This window comes from Euleptes europaea, chromosome 6 (genome assembly GCF_029931775.1).
Source record: "Euleptes europaea isolate rEulEur1 chromosome 6, rEulEur1.hap1, whole genome shotgun sequence".
NCBI classification, from domain to species: domain Eukaryota; kingdom Metazoa; phylum Chordata; class Lepidosauria; order Squamata; family Sphaerodactylidae; genus Euleptes; species Euleptes europaea.
In genome coordinates, this window is record NC_079317.1 from 53886738 (window position 1) to 53909561 (window position 22824).

Genomic DNA, 22824 nt, shown 5'->3' on the forward strand with positions numbered 1-22824 from the left:
GACTTCCAGAACGTTAAAGTTCAAGGTTGCAATGTAGTTCAACATGATGAGCTCCAGGCCTTCTACTAGCAGCGTGTTTTGTTTTGTGGCATGAATTTCCTTTTGTAACAGGCAAAACTGACACCAGTGCCTGTATGGCTACAATTAATTTAACAGGTGGGAGGAAAAAGATGAGACTCTGCAAAACCTTCAGAGTATGATGGGTTTCAGGTCCTTTCTTTAGAAAAGAGACATCAGATTTAACACCCACACCCACACAGAGTTCAATACAAAATGCTGTCCCCCCACTTTTCAAATAATTAAAAAAAGTCTACTGAACAAATGCTTCAGAAAATGTGTTCCTCATTAGGAAGACTGAACAGAAGTTTTTAAAAATAAAGTAAATCTGTTCTTGCAAGGATTACTTATTAACAAAAAGCTAAATCTCTACAGTAAAAAAAGAAAAAAGTGAAGAACAGTCTGGTCATGTAATCATTGCCCCCAGTTTTGGTAAATAACTCTTTGGGTGAGAAAGGAGAACAATGAGATGATCCAGTTAAAAATGTCACCCAGGATCTTATTCAAAGACAAGTTTATACAGAAGCTTCACGTACTGTATAGTGCTGGAAATACATCAATAATTTAACAGATACAAAAGAAGAGCTGCATTAGTTTTCTCCTTCTTCGCCTTCTTCCTGTTTAATAACCGGAATACCTAAAAATAAACACAGAGGTAAAAAAAAAAATTAGTTAACTTCAGAGGAAAAGTAGTGTGCATAGCACAACAAACCAACTGCTATTGAAGCCCTGTCTTAATTTAGGAAAGCAGACAGTAATGCACAGGCCAAATATCACATGGTATTTCGGCAGCATAGCTTAGAACTGAGTTGCAAGAGAACAGGAAAAAAATTACAAGAAGGTTTAATCAGACAGCCAGTGGAAGACACAAATTAGGATTCCAGGACATCTAACTAGATTCTGTCTTTCCTGATGCCTATACATTATTCTAACAACTTTCAACAGCCTTTTTCAGTGTTTTCTTCACATGTCAACTACAAGGCCTAATATAATCTATGAGATTGCCATTGTCCTAGAATTAGAGCATAAAATGTTGCCTGACCCCAGTATTTGCTCTAAAGAGTTGGATCCTATCTATCTAAAAGATCCACATATGCAAGATGGGGGCGGGGGGTGGAATTCCACAATATAGTAACCACAATATACTGAATCTCTTGACAGAGAAGAACTGTCATCAAGACCCAAAGTAACTATGTATGGGAAAGAGAAGTTATAAGTACTCTGCCTGTCTCATATGCTGAATGCCAGCTCGCTCTCACCATCAAGTTTCTTCAGTCTGGGCACTCGTTTGGTTGCTTCCTCAACCCAAGCACTCTGTGAGTCAGCAGAGTATTTCTCTTCCAGAGGATTGCCTACAAACACTAGATCCTCCAGTACTGGCAGCTCTGCCAGCCTCACAAACTCTGCTGCAACCACAAAAAGATCCAGTCAGAATCGGAGTAGTACGTTAGGAAACAAAAAGAAAGGCTGCACTAAGACTCCTTTTCAAGACGTGCATGGGCAGTCAGCAGATGATGAATTAAGCATTTTCACTGTATAGCATTTTAGTATCATAAGTAGGAAAGTACACACTGAAGACTACTTTGCTACACTACCACATTCCATACTGTTAATATTTTCTAAAGATTTCAGAAATACTGCTTTCAGCAGGTATCTAAATCAGTATTATGCACTGAAGGCCTCTTGCTAAGATTCAGGGTGCCAAACTTAAAACCCACCTCTGAACAGTTTAAGATACTGATTATCCCTATGCCAGAATAACTTCAAGGTACGCTGGCAGATCCAGAAGGGCCCAGGGGAGGAGCAGCTCACATCAACTCCCCAGTTGCAGTCACATCTCTAGCACTGGTGTAGCACTACAGCAGCAAATATCCTAGCATATATTTTTGAAGTCTTAGAGGACCTATAGGGAGCTGATATGCAACTTTCCCCCAACCTCCAGCAATACTACAAAGCCACTGGACTCTTTAGGATGATACCTAATTTTCAAACCAGTCACAGCCAGCTAGAACAACCACAGTGCAGCTGATAGGGCACGTGGCTATGGAAACAATCCTAAGGAGGTCTGCTCCTAAGCAAGTCTCATTTAAAAAAAAAGTTATTATTTTGCAAGTCTCATTTTTTTCAATGAGGCTTACTCCTAGGAAAGTATTTGTTGGAGTGCAGCCTTAACCTTTCAGGCTTCATGTTCCTCACACTTATAACACTCACCAATGAGCTTGTGCAGACAATTTACAGAAAGGGCACTTTCAACAAACATTTAGGTGATAGTGGACTAACAGGGATGATGGCAGCATCAATGTGCACTGTGGGTGTGTCCCTGTCATGTCATAATTGGTATTATCATGTCACATCATAATTGGCAGGTCGCAGTAGGTTTGCTGGGGATTCCATTGCAACTGCTATGCTCTGAGAATGTTGATACAGGGGTCTATTATGTTTTAGTTCCTGTCTGTAGAGTGAGAATAAGATAACAACTGGCAGCAGCAGCGTCTTAGGATGAGGCTGCACATCTTTACCACTTCAGGAACAAATTTAAACACATAAATTAGCTGGTACCTACTCACTGAAATATTAATTCACACGTATGTCACCATAGATCATCAATATATTTCAGGACAATGACTCTGGCTTACCCCAGTCTTTCACCAGATTATTGGACATGTAGAGAATCTTTAGCTTCTTCATCACATGGAGCCCCTTTAGTTTCTCAATCAGGTTGTATGATATCCATAATTCCTCTAATGTATCTCCAACTGCTTCCTGCAAGGCAGTGATATGTCTCAGAAAAACATGCTCTAAATATTTCTATTATGTAGTCTTACTGACCCCTCAACAACAACAACAATAAAGTGTTCACCTGGAATTCATAATGCCCTTCCACCAGGTTACATATAGAGAAAGGCTTAAGGGAAAACCCTAATGCAGGACTCTTTAACATGACTGATTCAACATGAACAGGAAAGGGATCTACATGTTAGATGACTGTAGATTTTCAGCCAACTCAAAGAACTCTGCGTTGTTCTGAGACTAGTATATGCTGTGCTAATGAGCTATGCCTTCCATGCCCCCCTCAAAGAAGACCACATAGTCTGAGATTCAGTGACCAGAGAGGTAGGGAGACTATGGAAGGTGACATACTGGATACTTCAACAGGCATTGACATTAGTGATGTGTTGTATCCTCCCTGTCACAGAAGATCTGTAACTCCAGGCATGACTCTTAAGGCTGTCAGGGCTTTCCCCTTTAACCTGGAGCAAATTTTAAAAAATACTCCTTTGCTCTGATTTAGAGGGGAAATGTAGAGCAGCTGTGGGTGGAGGGTCTGTGTGCAAGGTCCACCAAGGGAAGGAGACAGAACTCAGCTCCACATTCAAAATGATGAAATTCAGCTCTGTACCACCACCTTCCAGCCCTGTAAGACTGTTCTCTCCAGTTTACAGCTCTGAGTACTGTGGGTCAGCTGTGAAGGGAGGAAGGGGTTTGAGAGTCCCAAAGGGTTTTGACATCCTTGTTGGTATGTTGGCACTTCTGTACCAAGGGAAGGGTGGGGAACAGCAGTGCATGGCATAGTGATGGTGCATGTCGATGCTATCCATGCCTGCTCCACCACACAGAGCTGGGGTCCCATTTTGCACATCCACGCGGAAGCAGCCAAATACGTGTGTCCCAAAGATGCTTTGTTGACTGGTACTTTACCTGCACAGTAGTTAGGAAAATTTTCTGGAGACAATCAGTGAAGAACATGTACAGTTATGCTAGGGTTTACTGTGTTCCTTCATTAACCAGTTTGCAACAGTATAAGTAGCTACTACCTTAGCAGGATCATAGAACTGGGCTACATGATATATTACTTACCAGCCCGTTGAGATTCTTTATGTTATTTCTGCCCAGTGACAAAATCCGCAAGTTTTCTGCAACAGAAACAACATTGGGATTTATTTACATGACTGGTTATTTAAACAATGCGGAAGCATAACACAAGACAAACAAACCCAGGGGATGATTTATATTGCTCCAGTTGGGCAAAGAGAAAGGACATAGCTAAGACAGAGAATGAAACTAAATGGCCCTCATCAACTAGATGCTGCATAAAATTGTCCCACATAATGGCTCCAGCTATGTGGCCAGCCATTCACCTAGAAACTATGGCCATGCAGTGAACCTCTGTTACAGAAGCCGGCAACTGTTGGGATGGGTGACTTCCCATGTGGTTAGAGCTGCTTTATTGAATGTTTTCCAGAGCAACCATACAAGCAGTAGGCATCTGTTTCTGCCCAAATACTGTAATAAATGAGGGGAGGAACCTGAATACCTTGAAAGCAAATAATGTAATATAGAACCTCCTTCTCAATGTTGCCAGATGAAATTAGTGCCTCAGTCAGTGCTTGGTAGTCTGATATAATGAATACTACCCAGATGATGCATTTTAGTTATAGAAGTGAGAAGTAGCACACAGGCACAATATGAATCTGGAAGAAAACATTGTTTTACATTACTGGCCAGCAAATCACAAGCTTCTCCTGCTCCTCTTAAGAAGGCAGGAAGAGGATTAACAATATAATCAGAGTTAGTTCCAGTCTAGGTCCACTGATTTCAAAGGGCTTAAGCTAGAGTAATTCTGTACAAGATTGCACTGTAAACCACCCAAGAGAACTAGTCCAAATCAGAGATCAGAAGCAACCAGACAAGGAAAGAACTGAGCCACTCTGGAACAAGTCTATCCAAAACACATCTGTTTACCAGTTATTCCCTCTCACCCAACAGAATCACTGGCAGCTGACAGATCTTATAACTTCAGCATGAATGTCTGATCCTTGTGTAGAATGACAAAGACATCAGTTATCAGATAAATTTGCCTATGAACTAGTGTTCACACTCTAATGAGGTGATGAGACAATCCCTAGTTATGCCAAGATCATTCTTAATATGCTCAATAATCATAACCTGAAACTAAAGATTATGGTATGTCATCTGTGGTATGACAACTGGCCCCATGGCCTGTTTCAATTGCCAACAAAAGGAATATAGCAACATGTGTTTCTTTAATCAGAAGCAGTAAGCAAAGCCAAAATACTTTTTGTTTGTTGTTAGATGTTTGTTCTCCTGAGGGAAAAAACACTTGATAATTTGGTTATAAGCTGCTTGTTTATTCCAACTTTTTTTTAAAAAAGCAATTGGTTATATTAACAAAAACTCAAAAATAATAATTACACAGACATGGGAACAGCTTTCCCCACAGAGAGGGATAAGATAATTCCAATCATGTGTGTGTGCGTGAAGTGCCGTCAAGTCGCAGCCGGCTTATGGGACCCTTTTTGGGGTTTTCATATTTAGTTACTCTTCATTGACACAGGATCATCCCACAGAGAAGTGGTTCCTATGCCACTGGGTTTGTGCTGAGTAGCAAGAGTTAATTCAGACGACACCAGGTTGTGGTTTTCTCCCAGAACTTCAGTATCCACTCAACAAGCAGCAATGTATAAATAGATCAAAGCCTTCCTAAAATTCTATTACTTTGGGGGAGTTTAATTTTTCTGAAATAAAGTTTTGATATTAGATTGATTCTATGTTTCTGACTATAGTCAGTGAGAATGACCGATGCAAGAGAAACTCACTGCTCATGAAGGTTTGGAGGGAGTGGTGTCAGCAAAGTGTGAATCAGTGAAGGTACATATCAAAAAGCAGCTATATAATATATGCATTGATTTCATTTGTCACTTACTCAGCCCATTCAAGTTGGCGATTTTTTCAATGCAATTTGTAGATAAGGACAGCTTTCTTTACATGGAAGACAGAATTGTACGTTAACAGGAACATGAAAAATACTGAAACAATAAGTTTCCTTACAAATAACATTTCCTTAAAATACTGCATCTTTCTTTCATCATGCAACCCATCTAGGAACCTATGTGTGTAGTGGTTTGGGTTTGCAGTAAGCTTTCAAAATCTGTCACTGTGAGCTCAAGCCCCTGGTAAATCCACAATGAGCTGCATGGGGGGAAAACAAACATTTCATCACGTCTTTGTTGGAGATCTGAATGTGCAGTTACCCATTCTACCAACACTGAAAGCTTGTGGAATGCCCAGTTCACCAGTGTTACTCCTCTGAAGATGCCTGCCACAGCTGCTGGCGAAATGTCAGGAAAGAAAATACCAAGACCACGGTCACACAGCCCAGATAACCTACAAGAACCAATGAACTCTGACCGTGAAAGCCTTCGACAATATTTGGTAACAGAAGAGTTTCACATACTTGTTTTCTTTTGACTGATTTATAGTAATGAAGTTGTCTGATAATAGGTTTTCTTTTGTGTTATATCTGCATTTTCTATGTCTTTGGGCCATTATAAAGAGTCTAGGCAGCAGCCATAAGAACAGAGATCTGTGGGTGAGCCCTTTCCTTTAAGATAAGTGAAATCAATATAAAATAGAAGAATATCGACTAATTATCAATGAAGAAGTTATGTTAAATCATTGCTAAAGAAGTTAAATTACAGTTTAGTTTTTCTGAACTAATGAACTATGGTTGGCTGGCAAACCAAAATCTGTGCCAAACCAAAATAATGGTTTGGCACAATGTCAGAATTTACACTAAATAGTTACAGCCTTTGTTCTGTTCCCAGAGGTCACTACATCTGAAGACTGGAAGCCCTGTTTATAAGTTATAGTGAACGCACGTACAGTCTGTGTACATTGTACACTTGATTTTTCTTTATACGTGCATTGAATAACGCATGTTACATTCAACAGCTGAACATATTCTTTAAACCCTACATTTTCCCATGTGCTGGTCTCTGGTTTCATTTGTAAAGTGGAAACACACTGGCTCTTTCTTGCAAACAGATGTGCATGCATCTACTGTGACATCTGAACAGGGCTTGGAATGCTGAACAGATGGAAAGAAAAACTCTAAACCATAAGCGGTCTATATATTTGGAAGCTCAAACCATAGTTTGTGTTCTATAATGTGGTTTGCACAAACCAAGTTTGGCATGATGCCAACTGCCTTGAGGACCTACTGGGTGGAAATGCAACTCATACATTTTCTAAATAACCAAATGTCTGAACTGAAACTAAGTGGCTGAAGAAAAGTTGATGAAAAAGCTAGGTGCTGGAACAAAGATCTCATGTTTATCTCTAGTACTTTTGGAGATAAACCTCTTTGTTTAGACAGGAGTTCTAAAAATAATAATAATAATAAGCTACAACAGTGGTTCCCCCTCTGTCTTTCAATATACAGAACCTACTCGCAATTAACAAGAGAGGAAAGAGACGCATCCATCTTCTCTATAGGAGGAATCTGGGCATAAAGTTTTACTTCCTTGGCCTCTGATGGTTTCTGACCATTTTTTTCTTCCTAAGGAAAAAAAGGAGAGGAAAGAAAACACTTATTTGCTCTACAACTAAAACATTCAGCCTAAGCAAACATAAAATAAGAATGTCTTTCTTGTCAATATTCCCTAATATAGCTACTCAGCTGCAGAATAATCCACACATCAACTCTAGCTAATTAGCTGGAGAAAATTACCATTTAGCCGGTGACAAAAAAATGCCATTTTCAGTCTGGAAAGCAGTTCACGTGACCAATGTTGCATTTACTTGGGACACAGCAGACCAAAACTATGACTGGGCATACTGTCAACCAACCTACTACTGGAAAGTTTGTGCTGGCAATTCAATCTGGGCCCTCATGTTAACATCACCTGTTTGCTAGGAATAAACTACATATGCACACTAGAATAAAAAAACATCTAGATTGTGTGAGCTGGCCTCACCTGAACTCTGAATTTGCAGTGGCATTTCACAAAAGTATTGTCACAGTCTCTGACATGTTACAGCACATAATCTATAGTATTCTGTTGTACATGTGTAGAATTATTTCCTATAAAACTAAAAAGCTACACATACAAACAGCTGAACAGTTGTATAAATGCAGGTTTAGTGACTTTCAAAAGAGAAGGAACAAAAGCCTCTGGCTTCATTAAGCTGGTTTCTGAAATACTCCTGCCATCTGTCAGGAGAAATGCTTCTTCCACCCTTTCAAGGTCTTCCAGTGGGAAACCTTTCACTCTTCCAAGATAATTCTTTTAAAGTAAGCTTTGAGTGAAGAACTTAATCACCTTTTTTTAATGTAAGAGCCTCTTCATATCTTATCAGTTATGAATGTCTTACTGCCCTCTTGAAGGACATAGAATGTCTTCCTGCCCTTTTCAATGCCATTATCAATGTCATTGAATGTTCTCCACCCTAGTCAAGGCTATGTAATGCAATGTAAGCATATAATTGTGTTTTATGATTTAAATGTGTAGACATTATACTATTGATTCACAAATATATGTAATGAATGCGTCTTGTGCTGAGGATGACAATGATGTTAAAATTGAGTATATAGTGATTACAAAGCTCAAAACTAATAGTTTTATGGTTTAGTAAAATAGACTAAGAGGATGTGGATGTCCAAATATGGTCTTATGAGTGGAGCAACTTAGCACACTAAGTGAAGTAGCTTAGCACCTACCTGTTGCAGGGTTATAGAACTCTCCAGATAACAAGTGTGCAGAATCTTTTTTACCTCCTTTTCAAGGAGTTTGAAACAGTATTAATACAGGCACAGTGAGACTAGATTTTCAGAGCTCAATCAGAGTCTCTCAGAAGAAAGGCTACTGGTATGTAGATATTGTGAATTAGATACTTTGAATCAGATTTATTTGACTTATATTTGAAATGGATTTTAAAACTGAATAGTATGTAATGCTTGCTTTTACTGCATACATTGTAACAGAATACATTGTCACTGCATACATTGTAACAGAGTGTGAAGACTTTGTAATTTGCATTTACACATTTTTACTGGAAGTATACCAATAAAAAGACTTGCTTTTAACAAAGTAAGTAAAGTCGTTGAGTCCTGCTTTGGTGACTGGCTGAATAAGATAACATATCACTTCTCAGGAATTGGTCCTTTCTAAGAGCCTAATCACTTCAACAGCCCGACCCACTTCAGCATTTTCTTCAAATAGAAATGTAGCTACTTTATTCTAAAAAACATACAGGAAGAACTTTTGCATTCCACCAGTATTTTGTTTCACATCTCCACACAGATTAGGTGTTTCCCTTTTGCCTTCTTTCTTCTATCAGCTATTTAAATAGGTTCTTATACCAATGCAGGTTCATAATTTATACTTGTGCTAGGTTAAACCAGTGCTTGGTCAAACCAGTTTCAATCTATCTTAACAGGATAGGTTGATAAAAGAAGAAGAGTTGGTTTTTGTATGCCAAATTTCTCTACCACTTAAGGAAGAATCAAACTGGTTTACAATCTACTTCCCTTCCCCTCCCCACAACAGACACCCTGTGAGGTAGGTGGGCTGAGAGAGTGTGACAGTGTGGCGTGCTGATTAAGAGTGGAAGACTCTAATCTGGAGAACTGAGTTTGATTCCCCATTCCTCCACATGAAGCCTGCTGGGCCAGTCACAGTTCTCAGAACTCTCTCAGCCCATGTGGAGGCAGGCAATGGCAAACTACCCCCGAATGTCTCTTGCCTTGAAAACCTTACAGGGTCACCATAAGTCAGCTGTGACTTGACGGCAAAATCACACACACTATTTCTATGTCATTGCAAAGAACTTACAAAACTGACTGGAGCCCTGTTCTTCACATAGAATATCCATGCCACTATATAATCACATTTGCACTTACCCATTTAGCTAGAGCTTCCTTAATAGTTGTTGCTTTTGCCTAAACAAATACATAAAAGTGTTAAATGATTAAAATCAGCAGTCCAATCAGTAAATTGTCTGACTTTGAACTGATTAAACAGTCATATTTAAATGAGTGTACATGATGCAATATTAAGATACTCTTGTCAAAAGAAGAAAACTTTCATTGAAATGTCTGATTCTTTGAACTGTTGTAAAATGACAAAGTTCATATGTGTTCCAAGTTTTCTCTGTAAAGCTAAAGTCTCCTTGTGATGCAATAGAGGTCCTGAATAACTGCCTGGCTGCAATGGTAAACTGGCTAAAAATGAACAAACTGAAACTAAACCTTGAAAAGACAGAAGTAATGCTGGTTGGGAAGGAGGAGGTCTTGAAGGTCATTGTTCTCCCCACTTTTGATGGAGATCATCTGACCCTTGACGACTCAGTTAAAAGCCTTGGGGTCATACTGGGACCCAGCTTTATTACTAGAGAAGCAAGTTAATGCAGCTGCAAAAAAGGCTTTGTACTAACACAGCCTAGCTCATAAGATGGCTGACCTGGCCACCTGGCTCCACACCACAGTAACATCAAGAAATGACTGACTTTGGCCACCTGGCTCCATGCCACAGTAACATCGAGACTAGACTACTGTAATGCACTGTACATTGATCTCCACTCAAAATCTACTCAGAAACTCCAGCTGGTCCAGAATGCTAGGGCTTGCCTATTAACGGGAATTAGACAGAGCATGCACATTACTCCAATTTTACAGACATGCCATTGGCTTCACAACTGTTACAGGGCTCAGTTCAAGGTACTGGCTATCACATACAAAGCCCATGGCCTTGGCCCCTCTTATGTGTGGGAACACCTCTGTCCCTTTACGCCGCCACAACTTGGCTCAAGTCAGCAGGGGCTTCTGAAGGTGCGAATCTGCAGATGGGTAACATCAACAACTGCCCATACATGTGCTTGCTTTGTTGTGGCTCCTGACTTGTGGAACGGCCTGCCTGAGGAGGTCAGGAAAGCTCTCAATCCCCTGGCTTTCTGCAAACTATACAAAACTGAACTATTCAAGAGGGCTTTTCTGCACAGGTAACAGAATTGCACTGTACAGAAAGATTTTACAAACTTCCTTGGATAAATGATTAGGGACTGTGGTTGATATTGCTGTTATTGTAAGGAGGATCCTATTATGTAATTTCAGTACCACTTAATGGGCCGTGTGAATACTTATGTTGTGCTTCAGTTCTTTCTGGTGGTTCCAGACTTCTAAAATCCTAATACATCAGTTACTGAATGTCCTATTTTGCTGAGTGTACTGACTCACTATATGCAATCTGCCTTGAGGCCCTGTGAGAAAGGCAGACTATAAGTAATGTAAATAAAATAAAGTATTGTCATTTTTAACAAGGCCACTACCATTCCTTACATTTCATTCTAGGTTGATTTTAAGCCCCAGCATATTTTACATATTTATTTATGAGATATATACGAGGGAAATTTTGGCACAAATCAATGAAAGCCATGAAGCTTACAGAATTACATTAGACAAGGCCAATCTATCTCATTTGAACAAAATAATTATCATGTCAAGGTTTCTATAAGAAACTTCCTACAAACCATAGTAAGTTTATTCTATGTCATTTCAACCCAAAGCAATCAAAAATATATGCATTTGCAATCCATTTTGACCTCTTTACGTGAGAAAATTTGCCAATGAAAAAACAAAATTAAAAGTAACCTAAAATAATGTATATTCCTACACAAAGACAATGGTCCCACAAAATGTACCTGTCGCGTAACTGAGGACTTCATTGTTAGTAAAAGGGATAAGAGACAGAATACAGAAAAGGTTTCTAATACAAAATGCTACCCTAAACCTCATTGTCCCATTGAATGCTACTGCATAGATTGCCCAAAGCACTGCTACATATTTGTGCCAAAAACCAGAGCATTAAGGGTCTAAGAGAGCTCTTAAAGAGCTTTTAAAGTGCAACAAGAAAACAATACTGTCTTGCTTTGGATGCAGCTTAAACCATTATGCATTCTGTGGGTTGCAGCAGTTAAAACCCTAGATATAGCCAGGTTGTTAGTTGTAATGCAGTGGGTAAAAAGAATTACTGCTGCTTTATAATATAATGAAGAGCTCTGCAAGGCACAGAGCAGAGAACATAACCACACACCACAGCAGCATTATGTCCTTGACTTTATCATTTTTATTATTTTGATGCACCTTAAATAAAGTTCCATGAATGGGAATTTCAGTCACGGTTATTAACACAGATGCTATGTATAGCAACCTTCAAAATATTGGTTTACCATTCTACTGAAGGTAATTCCCGACACTCAGATGATTACTGGATAATGAACAGCCTGCATGAACTATTCAGGTCTTTCTTCCAATGAATGCCCTTCCTGTGAAACAATAAAGTGCTAGGATTACATCAGGATTCAAACATCAAAGGAAAAGATTGTGTTGCCTCAGAGGTCATTTAATAATTAGTACTTGGCACAAACAGCAATTTAGTGTTCTGAGCATTTCACATACATTATCGCACATCCACTCCAATTTTGTATTACCATAATTCAAGCTCTTCATACTAGTGCAACACACTTTCTACTGTCTTTTGAACTGCTTGGCCTTCTGGGTTGATTTGATAACATATACATTTCTTCTCTCTGTACTCACAGTTTGCTTATACCCTTAGGTGAGTACATCAGGCAAAATGAGCTCTGGCTTATGACATCTGAAGTCTTTAAGGTGCCAGAAGGCTCTTTGTTATTTAAGCATTACCTCAGTAATCTTTGCAACATCCTCTAAAGTAGGTCAGTTTTATTTTCCTCATGCTGAAACTGCGAGTGGCTTGCCTTAAGGCCACTTGGAGAGCTCACAGCTGAAGTGGCATTTCAATGGAGGTCTCTGCCACTCTTAGCAGCAATGCTACCCATAGAGCTAGGAGCACGCAAAGACTGTCTGCCAGGAAAAGCCAACCTACAGAACCAGCTGGCTCCACAATTCACTTGCTTCTCTACTACTTAGGAAATGGTGAAATCAATGGGCCATTGCCATTTTGGGTGGACCAAAGAATTCACTGAAGGCTTACAAAGCTTACTTCGGGAGCAACCAGATGGCCACAAGAAAAGCCAGAAAGGGGGGAGAAACAGAGGCGATGGGTATCTTTTCTCTGGCTTCTCATGCTTTTGCCTGCCCTGATGCTAAACAGCACCCTCCTCCTCCTCCTTTTCCAGGAACTCACCTCTCCATGGTCAGCTTCCTCCTCATCTTAACTTGAGCGCAGTTACAGAAAGACGGCACAGAAGCGAAGTAAATAAGCATCGTGCTCTAGTTCCAGGCAGCTCCCATTGCTCCCCCACCCTTTCTCCAAAGGGACCCTCTGCTCTCCCCCGCACCAGAGAGATACCCTCCCCCCAGGAAACCCCCAAGGCAAAACATGTCCCTTCGCTCTCTCTTCACCCACCCAAACCTCCTCCGCCGGCGCTTCTCCTTCTCCCTCCGCCAGATCCCCACTTCCTTCGCCCAGCTCCAGGCCTGCCTTGCCGTCGCTTCCTTTCCACGACAGCTTTCGAGCGTACTCACCATCATTAGGATACTGGTTGCTACAGTCTACTGCTTTGGTTGCTAAGGCACGCTGAGCCCCGTGCGCATGCTCACCTGAAGAAAGGGAGGGAGGGAGGGAGAGAGAGAGAGAGAGGTCAACAGCCGGCTGCGGATCATAGAGGCTCACCTGCAAATAGATGGGCCTCTATTCCGGAAATCCCGCCACAGCCATAGAGATGAACGAGAGAAAGCTAGATTCCCCGACTTCCGGTTTCACGTGGGCTTTTGGGTGTGTGGCTGGGCTTAAAGTCTTTGCATTACAAGAAGAGAGCTCAGGATTGCAATTTAAGTAGAATTGGCTTTGCAAAAGTGGAGGTACGTTCTACGTGGCTTGAATGTTCTGGAAATTCAATGCAGTTCTTATCAAAAAATTATCAGACCGCAGGATGAGCAAAACGATCGGGTTTCCAACGCATTATTTAACGGTTGTGGTACAGACGAAGGTTAGTGTTAAACAGAAATCCAGTGCTACCTTAAAGACTAACAGAGCTTATTCAAGCACGAGTGTCACTGGACTACTGGTGAATTTTGCTGCAACAGACTAGAACGACTCTCTAATTATTAAACTGTATTAGATGTTTCCAATCAATTTGTACAATGATGTCTTAATATTAAACCATAATTCAGCTCTGTCAGATGTTTTCAGTGTTTTGCACAGGTTTTTCTTTCTAAATTTTCCATTTCTTCTGTTGATATTGACATGATTTGTATTCATTTATTCTGTTCATCTAGTACAACTAATCTCATACATTTGTATCCTATTTCGAGGCACTCAGGACAGCATATATTGTTATTAGTATAATTAAATTATCATTATTAATCAGTTAGATAATGCAGTACATGCCCTAGTCGTTTTTTTAAAACCTCAGAATGAGTTTTAATAAAGCATCTCTACACTCTATAATTTGTCTACGGTTTCTTTTCAACATGAAGCCCTTTACAGTTTAAGTAATCCTTTCGGTAGGGGATGCAGTTAATTAGAATTAGTGGAGGCTTTTTTTTTTTTACTCATCTTTATTAATCTCTATCCCCAGAGTCTTTTGTTTCAAAGTAGTCAGGTTCTCTAAAAGCTTATAGGATTCAGGAGTGGTAAGAAGGTGAGCAGGAGAAATGGGGTGAAAGGGTGTGCTCCTCACCTTCTCTTCCTATCCAGAATACTATACGTTTTTAGGGCCTTAGTCAGACCAATTTCCTGTCACACTGTGTCTTCCCTTTTTGACAGACCCTCAACATTCCATGGCTCCTGGAAGATAATTAGTTTGATCAGTGCTTGTTGGAGGCCTTTGACACATTTTCAAAATATTTTTCTGCATGTCTGAAGAGTCCCCCAAGTATGTAGAGGCCCCTGTCCTGTATGTGGGTGGGCCAGTTTTGTCTGCCTTGCTGCAGTGGACTATTGAGTTTGTTGTTACAAGTATAAAACTAGGTATTCCCACCACTCTTGGAACATTCACATCAGTTTAGGGCCGCCAACAACCTGAGACAAATGGAGCAATAGAGACTTAACGGGATGTTATTTACCAAGTGATGTTATTTACCTCCATACTATGAAAAGCTTCACCTTCCCATTTCCACACATTTCACCTATGTTAAAGGGTATCAGACAGGTATCAGACATGCACTGTGCAGTTCTATGCACATTTACATGGAAGAAAGTCTGAGAAATGTGGTTTCCTTTTAAATAAGTGTGTATAGGATTGGAGCCTGAGACGTGAGAGTCAGTGTTGTGCAGCGGTTAGAGGACTGGAGTAGGAGGACATGAGAGACCTGGGTTCAAATCCCACATAGTTGTAAAGTTGATGATGATGTTTGGCATAGGACAGGACGTCAGACCTTCACCTGATCACACAGATGACTGCAGAAACATGACTGTGTAGCCTTCACAGTGAACTTCCAGTTGTCATCAAAAGAATACAGTAGCTAGGGTAGAGTTGATTTAAATCACTTGTCAGGAAGATTCAATTTAAATCATGGTACATAAAAGTTAATTGTTGCTGATTGTTATAACTTTAATACATATTAACAACTCAGACAGATGCAGGATTCATTTTTATACTAATTAGATACACACTGTACATTTTGACATAGTGATTTATTTTGAAAAATTCAGGTTAGTTTTACAGCTGTGTAAGAAAATGATTGATTATTTGTTTATTTACCAAAGGTAATAGAAGCACCATTCCCTTCCCCCAGCTTTGAGAAGCACTTGAGTTTGTTTGTCATGCTGTGCTTGGGTGGCTGATTGGGGCACTGCTGCTGTCCTATGCTCCTTCCTCCTCCCAGCGAGATAGTTGATCTGGGGGCCAAAGACCTCCTTGGTGCTACCTCCACACACTGCCTCACAACTGATCCATGGTTGCTGTTTACAGGATCCTGGACCTTCTATAGTCCAATTAAATGGTAGGGAAAATCCACGTGAAAAGCTCCTTTATTTATATGAAGGCAACCAGGCACTAGTCCTGCCTTCACAATAGCCCTGCCTACTTTCCGGAAAGGCATGGTGGGCACCAGGGCAGTGCACCCACGGGCGCAGCACTGAGGATCACTGACCTAAATAATCTTTACAGAAGTCTCTAAAAGTAAAGGTCCCCTGTGCAAGCACTGGGTCATTCCTGACCCATGGGGTGATGTCACATCCTGACGTTTACTAGGCAGATAAAAACACAAATACATTTCTGATTGCCTAGTTTGGCTGCAGAGTTATTCTTGGAATTGCATTTTCACATTCTGCTGTTCTATTATTTAAAAGACAAAATCTGATAATGACAGACATTTGGTATTATAGTTCTTAACTACCCCAGGCATAGAATCATAAGAGTTGGAAGGAGCCACACAGGCCATCGAGTCCAACCCCTTGCTCAATGTAGGATCAGCCTAAAGCATCCCTGACAAGTATTCGTCCAGGTGCTGCCTGAAGATTGCCAGTGAGGGGGAGTTCACCACCTCCCTAGGCAGCCAATTCCACTGCTGAATTATTCTGTGATTTCCCCCCCTTAATGTCCAGCCAGTACCTTTCTGCCTGTAATTTATACCCATTATTGCAAGTACTTGCTGCCAACAGGAACAGCTCCCTGTCTCTTCTAAGTGACAGCATGTTTGTTTTTACCACCAAACAGCAGCTATTGGTATAAATTATTCAGTGCATAATGGGCAGATACATGTCCAATTCAACAAGGACTACAATATTCATGGATTTAATTCATCTACAGGCATGTACAAGTGTAGCCTATGTTATTCCACACAAATTACTAAAATATGCTACTGGAAGGGTCACCCTTTCAATCACTTCAATAGATATACACAAAAAATTCCTTGTTGCTTCTTTATCTTCTTTTCTAGCCATATGCTCAACTACTAAACCCAGCTCAGACTTCCCTCTTAGGTTTATTCCATTTTCCTCCCCTACTGAAAAGTAGAGACAGAAACCGAGACAGATGGCACTGCCTGAATCCTGTTAGGTGGCTGGACAAGTGTCTCAGGGGAAACACAAGGGCAGGAGGAAACTGAAAATCCAGGCTATGCTCAGGAATCGTTATTAGCTTTAAAATGGCAATGAAAAGTAACAAATTACAACAGGCAGTAATAAGGGCATAACATTTCCAAGAGCAGCAATAATTCATTATGTACAACATTTAGTATCATTTGTCCACTAGGAAAATTATTTCCAATGCAAAGGTCTTCACAGTAACACATCTAGAGGAATCCCTCTTTTGAGTGTACACTAGACTCATTGCAATCCTAACTCAATGAACTAGGTGAGAATGAAAACATGTTTAAAACGAAGATGTACCATCCCACTGCAGACTGTATTGGAACTTTTGTTCTTAAACTGGTTGCCATAGAAATTTCCAATGTATGTAGGGGTTTCACCAAAGAGATGCCAAGAACAGGTTAGTTCCACTCTGTCCATAAAGAATCACAGCTTTCCATCTAAAACAGGAAGTACAGGCTGTGTGTGACTTTAATCCCTATGATGTCTAAACCTTTCTGTTCTTCAAATGGTAAAACAGACTGTGTTTGCAATGGCAATCATGATTTTAAACTGGCAAAGAGAATCATATTCCAGATTTGTGATTTGAAGAAGACAGCGGCCTACAGCTAAATGTTGAAGAGACAGGCATTGGTTTAACCATTTTGTGGTGATGGTTCGTAGCAGTGATACACCTTTAATTTTTCACAAGATGACCAGGATGTACAGCTCCATAAACCTAAACAAGGCCCACTATTCAGTATCTTCAACCAACATCTGTTCTTGGAACCATATATTCATAAAGTACCTGTGCTTATCTATCACTGCAGTTCTTCATCTGAGTATTCTAGATTACAAAACAAGGCTTGCTTACAGAAACGTAAACAGTCTCATCTTATCTTCTCATCCACTTGAATTGCTAGTCAACCAAACAATGCACTTGTGACATATTCCAGCTCTTCCCATCCCTCCTTCCAAGTCAGTCCCTGAGATTCATTTTGCTGTTTGGTATCTTTCTCAATATTCAGCATTTGGATAATTTCATCTCAAGTGAAAGCGCAGAAACTCCAGAATCTTCCCCCAAGAGTGTTCTTGGGCATAAGCGTGAGCTTTGCTCTGTCCACCACCCAGAATAGGTACTCCTAGAACCAGGTCTAATGCTATAGGGCAAACTGGAGAAAAGGCTGGATTAATTCGATGACCAGCTCCTGGGTAACTCAAGAGGGTAAAATTGTCCTTTCCATGCTGGCGTAGGGACTCAATGGCTATCTCAGCATATAAAGAGCTCTTCCAATGGCGATCATCCTCCCCTACCACAAAAAGGAAGTGACCTTCTGCTTTTTCTATGGGGATACGGCAGTGTGAATTAGCCGGGTCCTTTGGATCATCCAGTGCCTCGTAAATATCAAACACACCATCTTCGGAAATTCTGATTTTACTCATGTTAAAGCAGAGTCCAGGCAGAGTCAGCTTGCCATAATGGAGAGAACTAGCTGTGATGGAGCTGCAGCCAGAAATGCAGACAGCAGCCACTACTTCCGGCAGGAAGGTCATCATGGAACATGCCAATTCTGCTCCTTTCCCTGTTCCAACAACACCAACTCCTGGCCCTTTAACCTAGAGGACAACAAAAGGCATGACCGGAGGGTAAAGGAAAAGAAAGAACACAAATAACTGAGAATATTACATGAGGCATCTACAGTGCTGCCTCGTTCAGAAATTCTAGTTAAACTAATACTAGAACTCAGGCACTCAATGATGTTGATGGCAAATAGATTCAGGAAAGAGACTCAACATGCAAGTAAATTGCCAGAGTGATGGCTACAAACACAAAGGGGATTTTGACAGATTCATGGAGTATAGGTCCGTCAGTGGCTTCTAGCCATAGTGACTAAAGGGAACCTCCATGTCCAGATGCAGTAAACTCTGAATACTAGTACTAGGAAGCAACATCAAGGGGAGGTGTTAGCCTCTGTGCCCTGTTTGTTGGCACTCCAGGAGAACTAGCTGCCTGTTGTGTAAAATCGGATGCTGGATTAGATGGGACACTGGTCTGATCCAGCAGAGCACCTCTTATAGAACGATTAACTTCCTCTACTTACATTTACTCAAAACCCAAGAAAGAATAACAAACTTACAATTCTAATAATCAATTGTGAAAGTTAATTTGCCATGAATACAAAAATATCAAGGCAATTAAAAAATAATGTGAACATAAACAAACTATTTTAATTAAAGCTATGTACTGTATTAAAGCTATACTGTATTTTGACAACTAGCATGGTATAGTGGTTAAGAGCGGCAGACTCTAACCTGGAGAACCAAATTTGATTCCCCACTCCTCCACATGAAGCCAGCTGGGTGATCTTGAGCCAGTCAGTTCTTTCAGCCCACACTGAGAGAGTTCTGGGAGGGTTCTGAGAGAGGCAGCCAATAGCAAACCACCTCTGAACATCTCTTGCCTTGAAAACCCCAAGGGGTCACCATAAATCAGCTGTGACTTGACAGCACGCACACATACTGTATTTTAAAAGTTTTTCACTTTTTCATCCATTCCTGCATGTACCACTGTTTCTCCTGGCTCTATAAAGTATAGCCCAGTAGTGGCTTATAGAACCAAATTTCTTCTGGAAGGATACAATGAATTTCCCTGACAGATTCAACCCTGTGATTTTTCTCCTGATGACCTTAAGATCTAGAAACAGATATTTGATCAGGAGATGGAAGGGCTAGTTTGGTGTTTATCTCAAACACTATAAATACAGAACCAGGGCATGTGTATAAAATGTATGTCACCATACTCACCTTTGGATGGTGCAGCAGAAACCTAGCTGCCTCTTGAAAGTACTCAAGGTGAAAATCCTCCATGACCTTTGGGAGATCCTCAAAATTAAAATATGGGAGGGAAAGAGCAGCAAAGCCATGGGTAGCCAGGAGGCTTGACCGGAATTCAACTAACCCACCTTCATCATCAAACATATCTATCACTCCTGGAAAGGGGCCATTCCCTTTAAAAAAAGGTAGAGATTAATGTTGTTTAACTAAGACACTGGAAGAAAACATAGTTTAGCAGTAATTATAAAAGACCAGTGAGTGTAGCTAACATGTTTTCTGTAAATTTTGTTACAAGGTTTTTCCCATGGTTGTAAAAATACAAGGGCAAAAATTGCTACAGCTGGCCATAACTGTTGATTAGTGTAAGATTTAAAATGTCAGTTTTTTAAATGTAAAACACAAAGTATGGAAGCTGGTATGTGTTAACTGGATCAACTATTGAAAATACGCAACCTTTCAAAGAACTCCAAAGCATGATATCAAAATAAATTCTTGCATTTCCATTTGCCTGCAGAAACGAGTTATCTGTTCTTTCAATGTCTTTTTCCAGATGACCTAAGCCTGCCTCCAACTGCATTTTATCCTTTGCTTGTTTCCATTGTTTCTTCTCCACCAACAAGAGTCTGCATTTCAGCTGCGTGTAATCAGTGTGGAGGAAATGTGACCACATTGCAGGGGAAACTGCTGCCAGTCCTGCCTCTCCCATAAATGTTTCCCCTGCACTTCAATGCCAATCAAAGGCTTACAACTAACATTGACTGGGATGGGTGGATTTGAAGTCTAGGTCTTGCTACAATTAAAATAACACTGGGAGGAGTTTGTTATTTATTCAGCAATTTCAATGAATGTTTTCAAGTTTCACAAGTCTAAAGGTCTTCCTGATATCAGTGGATTTAGATTAAGTGCATTGCTGCTTTAGGAGAAAGTTTATTCACTATAATTACTCAACAGAAAATGAACTTTATTTGACCTCAAACTTCTTGTTCGTTTAAATACTCATAGACTTCAGTGCACTGCAAAACCATGTTTTTATAGAACACAGAGGCTACGATGCTAAGTGTAGCATTTACCTCAGGAGTCGTTCTCACACTGCCAACTTAATACCATCAGATACAATCCTGGCAGGTCTCTTTTTATCCATGCATAATTCTTAAGATCCCAAGTCAGGGGTGACCCACCTCTTGCCTTGATGTGGGCCAACAACTGTGAACTATTTTTGGATGCTACCCAGAGATGTAGTTTCTGCGCCTGACTGGATTATAGTGGCTCCATTCATTGTGAGGACAGGTGAAGAGGAATGAGTATATGAAGGGAACAATATCCAATTTCTGCTTCTTTTTCATGGCTCAGAAGTTAAAGATGATTTCCAAGTATTCTAACAGAGTGGTCTCTCCAACTCAAAGATCACAATAGTGTTTGGAACCAATATGTGAGAAAGTGGGATATAGCGATGTACATATTAAAAGAGTTGGATTTTGTGACTTCCCCTATTGATACCAGGTTGGAAATATTTGAGGGGCTCTTCTTTTTGTTTGTCTTGTACAATTGAATGCTTACCGCAAATATTGTATGTATATATTGTGAAGAGCTGATAGAAAGCTTTGTGCGCTTTTTCTGTGTGTTTCTTTTGAATTATAAAAACAACAGGGAGAACGTGGGATGCAAATTAATGGCCAAGGGACACTGCTTTCCCCCAGTCTTGCATTTCTCCTTCAGAGTGCGTGTGTGGGGCTCAAACGACTTGCAAGATTTGTGCCATGTATGTGAGAGGGTATATTACATAGCCACAACCATGCATAGGCTACCCCACTCACCCGGGGGGAGGAACAAGCTGCCTCTTACTGCTCCTTCCTTCAACCTAATCCTTCGCACTTCGGAAAGCGTCAACCACCTTTCCATGGTTGTTCTGGCAAGTATGCGGCCAGGCAGGGTAGCAGGCGGGCTGTACCCCTGGTGCACGGATAACTCCACCCTTATGGGGGTTTTCACCGGTCCGGGCTCCAGCCTGCGGTAAGGTTTCTCCATCGCAGCAGGGGAGAGGCTCCACAACAGCCCCATGGGCTCCACTCCAGTGTAGTCTCCTCCCTGAGACGGCTCTCTGGACAGATCGACCTTTCCCTGAGGATCCGCTTGATAGTGGGCGCAGGAATCGAAGAACCTGCCCCGGCCATCCACCGCCAGCGCCCTTAGGGTCACTTCCTGCGAAGGCGCCAGCCCCCAAACCGCTATCCTCGCGGGCTGATCCATCAAGCCAGCCGCGGGGTTGGCTGACACGGCCGCTACCCCCCTCCTGTGGCAGTATTTGGTGGGGACCCCCCCGCAGTGCCCCAGGCAGGCGCCCCGAGGCACCCTCGTGGCGGCCCCCCGCCACATGCCGGCCGGTTCGGCTCGACTCGCCGCACCGCTCTAAGCAGCGCGCCACGGAGGAAAGGCTTCCGCTTCCGCTCCGCCTGCTGGTTCCCGTGGGACCGCCGAAGGCAGCGTTAGTCGAGCCTCGAGAACACGATTCAAAACGGGGGAGGGGGACTGGCTGTAGTGAAACATGCGGACGCTTGGCCTCAGTAGGGTTTTAAGACTATATTCCCATTGCCTAATCGGTAACGAGGCTGCTGCCTTGTGCACACGTTATAGGAAGGCCCTACAATCCGTGTACACCTGATTTTTCTTTGTATGCACATTGAATAACGCTTGTTATATTCAATGTATGTACAGCGGAACCTAAATTTATCTGATAAGAGTTGCCAGGTCTCTCCTGGCTACCTGTGGGGACGGGGGTTAAGGTTGCCAGATCCAGGTTGGAAAACTGGAGATTTGGGGATGGAGCCTGGGGAGGACAGAGACTAAAGGAGAGGATTTTTCCCACTTCCTCTTGTATGAAATTTTGCATGAAGGTAACTTACCGTGTCTATTGCTGGATAATAGGGTGCTGGCAGGAAATTAGAGAAGTCACATAATATGTGGTCTCCTTTCACTTCTTTTATATATATTTATTTGATTTATTTATTAGATTATATATTCTTGCATCAGGCAGATTTCTTAAGTGAAATTCACGATATCAGTTCAGTAGTTGTTTATATGCTTCAAAGTTCATTACAAAAAGAAAGCAGCAACAAATATGTACAATCGTCTTTATTGA

The 22824-nt window shown here is 41.1% G+C and overlaps 2 protein-coding genes across 4 annotated transcripts; both read right to left on the minus strand.

The window, feature by feature from the left end:
- Nucleotides 1-640: 640 nt before the first annotated feature.
- DNAL1 (dynein axonemal light chain 1) lies at nucleotides 641-13449 on the minus strand. 3 transcript variants are annotated; one of them, XM_056851557.1, is made up of 9 exons: nucleotides 13364-13449; nucleotides 12085-12180; nucleotides 9761-9799; nucleotides 7308-7417; nucleotides 5783-5838; nucleotides 3916-3971; nucleotides 2694-2820; nucleotides 1317-1463; nucleotides 641-694 (listed from the first exon to the last, which is right to left on the minus strand). In XM_056851557.1, exons 2-9 carry the CDS (start codon nucleotides 12085-12087, stop codon nucleotides 648-650), a joined length of 585 nt encoding a protein of 194 aa, XP_056707535.1. In that variant the 5' UTR covers nucleotides 12088-12180; nucleotides 13364-13449; the 3' UTR covers nucleotides 641-647. The 3 variants fall into 3 exon arrangements, with proteins under 3 accessions (XP_056707535.1, XP_056707536.1, XP_056707534.1); XM_056851558.1 differs by lacking the exon at nucleotides 13364-13449 and adding an exon at nucleotides 12560-12581 and having other exon boundaries at nucleotides 1317-1460; XM_056851556.1 differs by lacking the exon at nucleotides 13364-13449 and adding an exon at nucleotides 12560-12580.
- A 4445-nt stretch (nucleotides 13450-17894) lies between these two features.
- Nucleotides 17895-22061, minus strand: LOC130479500 (acyl-coenzyme A thioesterase 1-like). The gene is made up of 3 exons (XM_056851898.1): nucleotides 21503-22061; nucleotides 19659-19861; nucleotides 17895-18470 (listed from the first exon to the last, which is right to left on the minus strand). The coding sequence occupies exons 1-3, from the start codon at nucleotides 22059-22061 to the stop codon at nucleotides 17895-17897; spliced, it is 1338 nt and encodes a 445-aa protein (XP_056707876.1).
- Between the last annotated feature and the right edge of the window lie 763 nt (nucleotides 22062-22824).